At 61.7% G+C, this 7,450-nt stretch overlaps 1 protein-coding gene across 1 annotated transcript; it reads right to left on the bottom strand.

The window, feature by feature from the left end:
* Positions 1 to 433: 433 nt before the first annotated feature.
* LOC133059946 (tubulin beta-2B chain) lies at positions 434 to 3,288 on the bottom strand. The gene is made up of 4 exons (XM_061147724.1): positions 3,099 to 3,288; positions 2,263 to 2,371; positions 1,878 to 1,988; positions 434 to 1,562 (listed from the first exon to the last, which is right to left on the bottom strand). Exons 1-4 carry the CDS (start codon positions 3,153 to 3,155, stop codon positions 502 to 504), a joined length of 1,338 nt encoding a protein of 445 aa, XP_061003707.1. The 5' UTR covers positions 3,156 to 3,288; the 3' UTR covers positions 434 to 501.
* Between the last annotated feature and the right edge of the window lie 4,162 nt (positions 3,289 to 7,450).

The following is a 7,450-nucleotide window of genomic DNA, read 5'->3' as shown; positions in this document are numbered from 1 at the left end:
CCTCGCAGCCAAAAAAAAAAAAAAAAAGGCATCTTAAAAGTCAGATTGATCGCCCTTCCTAAACTGGGTACGCCTGTGGTTGGTTTGATTTTATCCTTCTGAAGCCAAAGAGTACATTCATGTGAGCATTTACCCATCCCTTCGCTTGCTGAAGGAAGGATTCAGTAGAATGTGTTCTGAAAGTGACATTTAAATTGATAATAAAGAGGAGGAGACAGAAAAGAGGACACCGTTAGGACACAAACGTTTATGTGATTTTAACCATTACAACAGTAGTTCAGAAAGACCTCAAATGTTACATGGAAGTCATCAATATTACAAAAAGAAAAAAAAAAAAAAAAAAGAAGGGACAGGCAACAGTGAAGAGCCCCAGAGCCCCAGCGCCCACCTCGCGGGACCCCGGGCCCTCCTCGTCTCCTTCCGCGAGCCCCCCTCCCCTCGGCCGCCGCCCGGCCTTCCTGCCCGGCCTCCCTGCCCGGCCTCCGCGGCGCCTCCGCCGGCTCAGGCCTCGTCCTCGCCCTCCTCCTCCTCGAACTCGCCCTGCTCGTCGGCCGTGGCGTCCTGGTACTGCTGGTACTCGGACACCAGGTCGTTCATGTTGCTCTCGGCCTCGGTGAACTCCATCTCGTCCATGCCCTCGCCCGTGTACCAGTGCAGGAAGGCCTTGCGCCGGAACATGGCCGTGAACTGCTCGGAGATGCGCTTGAACAGCTCCTGGATGGCCGTGCTGTTGCCGATGAAGGTGGCCGACATCTTCAGGCCGCGGGGCGGGATGTCGCACACGGCCGTCTTCACGTTGTTGGGGATCCACTCCACGAAGTAGCTGCTGTTCTTGTTCTGCACGTTGAGCATCTGCTCGTCCACCTCCTTCATGGACATGCGGCCCCGGAAGATAGCGGCCACGGTCAGGTAGCGGCCGTGGCGCGGGTCGCAGGCCGCCATCATGTTCTTGGAGTCGAACATCTGCTGGGTCAGCTCGGGCACCGTCAGCGCCCGGTACTGCTGGCTGCCCCGGCTGGTGAGCGGGGCGAAGCCGGGCATGAAGAAGTGCAGGCGCGGGAAGGGGACCATGTTCACGGCCAGCTTGCGCAGGTCGGCGTTGAGCTGGCCCGGGAAGCGCAGGCAGGTGGTGACCCCGCTCATGGTTGCCGACACCAGGTGGTTGAGGTCCCCGTAGGTGGGGGTGGTCAGTTTCAGGGTGCGGAAGCAGATGTCGTACAGCGCCTCGTTGTCGATGCAGTAGGTCTCATCCGTGTTTTCCACCAGCTGGTGCACGGACAGGGTGGCGTTGTAGGGCTCGACCACCGTGTCCGACACCTTGGGCGAGGGCATGACGCTGAAGGTGTTCATGATGCGGTCGGGGTACTCCTCGCGGATCTTACTAATGAGGAGGGTCCCCATCCCAGACCCCGTGCCGCCCCCCAGCGAGTGGGTCAGCTGGAAGCCCTGCAGACAGTCACAGCTCTCGGACTCCTTCCTGACCACGTCCAGGACCGAGTCCACCAGCTCGGCGCCTTCTGTGTAGTGGCCCTTGGCCCAGTTGTTCCCGGCGCCGCTCTGGCCTGCCAGAAGGAGAGAGTCTTCATAAGTCACTGATGATTGCATTAAATTCCTTTTCACCTTAAACCCTTTAATAGAGCTCAGTGAGTCAGAGTTCAGATCAGATTTCAGGTTATCATTAAAAGGACCAAACATTAAAATATTTGGTCATGGACATAATTATAAATAAGGAAGGTTAGGGACCTTAGAGGTTGAAAGACCTTTTGTTTTAGGTTATATATTAAGACAAAATGAGTACACAGCTCCATGCTTTCTCTAAGGCGGCCACACCCCTCCACTCTGAGCTGTCCAGGCCATCAGCCATGCCAGTCACTCACCAAACACGAAGTTGTCGGGCCTGAAGATCTGGCCGAAGGGTCCAGACCTGACGGAGTCCATGGTGCCCGGCTCCAGGTCCACGAGGATGGCCCGAGGCACATACTTGTTACCTGGGGGGACAGAGCAGGACTCAGACCTGCAGGCAGAGCGCTCAGAAAAGGGGCCCCGGTACCAGCTTCCTTCCTTACAGAAGCTGCTCCTAGCCCCAAGAGAGGACACAGGACAGGATTCTCACAAGATTCTCAAAGGAGCACTCCCCCCGCCCCCCAAAAAAACCCCAGGAAAAGATAGGAATGCTAAATCCGCTAGACCACCCTCCCCAGGGGCCACACTTCTGGGGTGAGTCCCTTGGGGAGGGGGGCAGGGTAAGGTAAAGGCGATTACCGGTGGCCTCGTTGTAGTACACATTGATTCTCTCCAGCTGCAAGTCACTGTCTCCATGGTAACTGCCAGTGGGGTCGATGCCGTGCTCATCGCTGATGACTTCCCAAAACTGAGACACAGAAAAACCTGCATTAGACCACGCCCCACCGCCGAGAGGCCCGCGACACACAATGAAAAGGCTCGGTTCCGACAGCCCAGCGTCTCCGCAGCTTTAGGGCAGTCACGCCCTCACCGCGGCAGGGCTTGCATTTTGCAGGGTCACGGAGTTGAAACTGGGCGTTTCCTGGGCGAACAGCTGCTCCAGGCGGGAGGCGGGGGTCTCGGCGGGGAGAGGAGGGACCAGCAACTGGATGGCGGGCGCGCGGGGCGCCCAGCGGCGCGGAGGGGGTGGGAGGGGGGTCAGGGACCGGAGGGGCTGAAGGACGGGGGTGGTTAGATTCAAGGCACGTCCAGGGACCACGAGACGCTCGTCCTCCGCCCCTCCCCCCGCCACTCGACTAGAGTTCGAGCGAGTAAAACCGATTCTCCCGGCGTCCCGGCGCCGCCCGCAGAGTGGCGCACAGCCGCGGACACCCCCGCGCGCGCTCCGGGACAGCGTACGAGGTTTAGAGAAGAGAAGGGAGGGGCGGCCGGGGACCGAGAGGCCACACGAGTCACAGCCTCGAGCTGAGGGGTTCCCCCCACTCCCGCTGAAGGTCGCCGCGGGCGCACGCCCGGCTCCGCCGTACAGAGCCGCGGAAAGGTCCGCACTCAGGACGACGGTCGCGCCCGGAGCCCCGAGGGGCGTCAGGCTGGGCCCCGGTCCCCACCCGGCCCCGCCCGGGCGCTGCGCCCACCTTGGCGCCGATCTGGTTGCCGCACTGGCCCGCCTGGATATGCACGATCTCGCGCATGGTGCCGGCTCGCTGCTTCTGGCCCGGGTCGGCGTCTGGTCGGTCTGTCGGTCCCCCTGCACACCCACTGCGGGGTCACCGGGAACGCGCTCGGGAACCAGCCGGCTGAGAGCGCCGGCCCGGCGGGTTCGGCCTTTTATATGAGAAGGGTGGGGCGGCCCGCGCAGGCCGCGCCCCCAGCCTGAGCCCCCCCAGTCCCCTTCGCGCTAGCGCTCTCCAGGCCCCGCTGACGTAATACTCCGGGCCCCAGGGACCGTCCAAGGGGCTGGACCACAGGCCCGCGGCCAATCAGCAGAGGCTTGAGGGCCGGGCGCGGCCCCGGGGCTGAGCAGAGCCGGGTGGGGGGCGTGCGCATTGTCTAGGACTGGGGGAGATGTGGAGAAGCTGGGGACCGAGAACCGGGGGATGGGTGAAGGAAACCGAGCGCGGGAGGGTGGAGACGCGAGGGTGACCGGCGTGGCAGGCCGGGTGTGGAGGGAGAGCGGGCACCGGGTGGGTGGGAGACTGGAACAGGTGGAGGGGCCGCCAGGTGCTCCGGAAAGGAGCGCGCTCGCGTGCTGGGGCGCCGGCCGGTGGTAGCGCTGGTGGCCTGGGTTTCGCCATCACCGCGGACTGCGGCGCCTCTTCCACCCTCGGCCGGGGCCCCCTAAGCCACCCTCCCGGGGAGACTCCTGCCCCTTTCCCCAGTCCAACGGCGGTGCAGCGGCCGAACCTCGGCCCCGGGAGGAAGTCCTTGTGACAGCTTATTGGGGCCGAAGGGCCGTGGCCCTAGACACTTACGGCCCAACGGCCTCAGGGTGCCCTCCGCCCCGCCCCCGGGGTCCGTGCGTCCCCTCTTTTGTCTCTGCCAAGGGCCCTTTCTCTGTGGCTGCGGCATCCGGGGACCGGGCCACCTCGGGGCCTGCACCGCCCTGCCCGACCCTCTCCAAGAGTCCACACCTCCCCGGCTGGTACCCAGGACTCCTCCACCCGGCGGCTTTTGTTCCTTGGGAGCCTGCGGGGTGGGTGTGGCAGGGTGGACGGTCCAGCGATCAGAAGAGGGTGGGGTTCGGGGGCGGGGCTGCGGCAGAACAAAGAGCTGGAAAACGCGTGGGCCACCTCCCACGACCAAGCGTTTGACAGTCACACTGGGTTCGGTTCATCTTTTGTCCACTAAGGGGACAGGTCCCCAGGGAGATCGCCGCCTGCCCCACCGCTGACATTCTCATCATCCACCAGGCGCCGGAAGCCGAGGCGGCCACGAGGTCCCCAACCTTGGTGCTGCCGATGCGGGCGAGGGGCCCGCCTGGAGACTGCAGCACGGGCGGGCGGGGGCCGCGCGCGACCCTGACGGCCCACGGCGCGCGTGCGCGGACGCGGCCCCGACACGCCTTCAAACCTACAATTTCTAGGGAGTCCAAGAAGGAGCTGATCTCTTTGTTACTTTTCGTGCCTGCGTGTGTGTGTGTGTGTGTGTGTGTGTATGAGAGAGAGCGCGCTGGAACCTGGTCCCCGCAATTCCGTGGGCGAAGCTTCCTGTCCTCCACCCCGACCCTTGACAGGTCGTCTGCGAGGTGACGTGACCCCTTTTCATCTTCAGGCCAGAGGGGCCGAATGACCCAGGTTCCCCCGGTGGAGAGCAGCCCGCAGCTGTCGAGTGAGACCCGCCCTCCACCCCCTGAAGTATCAGCAAGCTGTCATCCCCTCCCTTCCCGCTGTGGGCGGAAGGGGGGCTTTCAGCCCAATTCCAGCGCACAAAGAGAGGCAGAGAGAACAAAAGCTCGGCGCCCCCAGACACCCCCAGCTCCGACGGCGGTCCCAAGACGTGGCTGTCGGAGTCCGGGTGGGGAGGCGCCGGCCGAGGGGCAGAGCGGCGGAAGGCCGCCCACGTGCCCGCCTGCGGGGCCCCAAGGACCGGGTCCTGACCCCGAGTTGGTGCTACTCACTCCTGCAGAGGCAAAAGCGTCCAGGGAAAAGGACGCCCCCGGCCACGCAGCCAGTCAGAGTCAGGGCTCAGGCTGGGATCTCGCGTCCCGGCGCCCAGCCCTCAGGAGAGGGACCGTGTCCAGGCAGAAAGGGTTGTGGCTGGGCCCGGGGTGACGGCTCGGGTGGGACCGAACCGCGCGGGAAGGAGGCGAGCGAGGGCCACGCCCGCGCAGCCAGAGCGGAAGCGCGCGGCGCGGTTCGAGCGGGCCGGGGCAGAGCGCCGCCGCCCGCCGGGATCCGCCCCACGCCCGGCGGCTGAGCCCCGCCGGCCCCTGTCTCACGGCCAGGTCTCCGCGGAGGGCCGGGGGTGGACACTCGGGTCCACGAAGATGAGGGAAAACGCCCTTTCCCTGGGCTTTCTCTCAGCAAAGGGGCTTAGGACGGGGTGGGGCTGGAGCTCGTCCGTCGGAAAGCCCGGATGCCCTCGGGGACGCAGCATTTCGGGCCCCAGATCCGCTTTTGTCTCCTTCCGTTTGCCGGCACCGTCCCGCGCCCCCGCCTCCACTGAGCTGCCAACCTCGGTAGCCGCTCCACGGCCCCTTCTCAGTTTGGAAGCATGAGACTCCTCATCTTAATTTTCACAAGGAGCTGGTTTTGCCTGGCAAGGATGAGTGCTGAAGACAGCCAGCCCTTCCCCTGAAGTTTTCAGTTCGTCTGCCAACCGTTGTCACCTTTATTGGGGTAGCTCCCAGAGAAGAGGCTGGTGAGGGGCTTTCAAAGCAAAAAAAAAAAAAAAAAAAATTAATCTCAGTTCCCTCTCCCAGCATCACAGCATTTCCTTTTGCCTGTTTATTACACACAATTCCTCTCCATCTGGGTCACTGTGTATCAGACGTGAAGGTGTTACAGCAATATATTTTATCGTCTTTTACAAGCTATTAATTTTAATGATGCATTAACATTTCTAAATTTTTCCCCTCCCTCGACCATTGTAGAAATAACACTGCAAAATAAAATCCCACCTTAATTTTATGCATAACAGTATGAGGTCAAGGCGAGTAAGATACCCCTTAAGCTACTAAAATTCTATTTGCTCTCACACTTTGCAGAGTATTTTCAAGGGCAAATTCTCAAGTGAGTTTGCATTCATCAGTAACACAGAGAGTCATTGTGTTAATTAACGGAAGACGTCTGATTGAGAGGGGGCATTGCATAGCCGAATGGGTAGTGAATTGTTAAAGCATTATTTTCTTAAACCAAGGTGTGTGCTTTTGCATAGACTGAAATTGCAAGGCTTAGAGCTTTCCGGTTTTCCCACTGCCTGCCTGCAATCACTACTTAATACCCAGCTCGCGGAGCTGGTAGCCTGACAGACAACTCTGCCTTGGAGATGCCCGCGGTTTCCTGGGTAACCGACACTTAGCCAATGAATGAAGCGGAATTGAAAGAAAGCGACTGCAAATCCATCATTATTTCCTTTTTCACTCGTCTCAATGCGCTCCAGCTAGAAATATTGGAAAGCTACCAGCCCTAACATCTATGTAAAGGAGTCAATGGCCACAGAACCGGGACTAGGACGGGGTCCAGCCCCACACTGTGGCTGCGGGGGGTGGGGGTCCTGGGACCCGCCGGGACGGGAGCTTTCTCAGCTGCCAGGGCCCCTGTGGATGGTCCCCTTTCCTCCGCCCCTCCACCCCCCCCCCCCCCCCCCGCCCCGGGAAGCCAGCCGCTCCCGCAGGGCTGCCCCGGGCCCTCTAATCAAAGGGCCGGGTGGGAGGCTCGAGCCTCGTCTTCCGCGGCCGCGGGGCCCTGTGGGAGCAGCCGGCCCAGGTAACAAAGGACGGGACGGAGCGGGACGACGCTGAGGCCGGGCGTGCGGGTGGCGGAGGGGGCGGCGACCTCTCCTTTTGTTCCTCCGTCAAGCTGGCGGTTTTCCCACGGCCGGCCTCCGAACTGGGGTGAAAGTGGCCTCAGGCCAGCCTGAGAGCGCTGGGCTCTTCGCGCGGAGCCTTGCCTTCTTTGTCCTGCAGGTCGGCGGGGGGAGTCGGACCACGCTCTCCGGACCCCGCGCCCTGTTTATGCGCGCCCCTCCCCCACACCGTCGGAGACCCTAAGATTCTCGGGCTGGGGGAGGGCAGGCCAGAGGATGCGGACTCTGTGAATCCTTGGTGAAGGACAGCTCGTGACCGAGCCAGATTGTGCGGAAAAGGCAAGCAGAGGGTAGAAAATACCCTTGAATGGGAGCCTTCCAGAATGCTAAGACCGGCAGGTGCAATCCGTGAAATCACAAAGGTAGAAATAAATTTATGAAATGAATGCTACTCTCAGGAAGGGTTGGGGGGGTGCATTTTAAGTTTCATGCCGCCGCCGCCGTAGCAGTGTAGTATAAT

This window comes from Dama dama, chromosome 7 (assembly GCF_033118175.1).
Source record: "Dama dama isolate Ldn47 chromosome 7, ASM3311817v1, whole genome shotgun sequence".
NCBI classification, from domain to species: domain Eukaryota; kingdom Metazoa; phylum Chordata; class Mammalia; order Artiodactyla; family Cervidae; genus Dama; species Dama dama.
This window is presented reverse-complemented; position numbering and strand designations above follow the sequence as displayed.

Excerpts from the sequence above, each read along its gene's own strand:
- LOC133059946 (XM_061147724.1), bottom strand. The coding sequence starts at position 3,155 with ATGCGCGAGATCGTGCATATCCAGGCGGGCCAGTGCGGCAACCAGATC. Across the intron at positions 1,989-2,262 it reads GTACTACAACGAGGCCACCG|GTAACAAGTATGTGCCTCGG; the intron begins GTAATCGCCTTT and ends CTGTCCCCCCAG. Across the intron at positions 1,563-1,877 it reads GCCCGACAACTTCGTGTTTG|GCCAGAGCGGCGCCGGGAAC; the intron begins GTGAGTGACTGG and ends TCCTTCTGGCAG.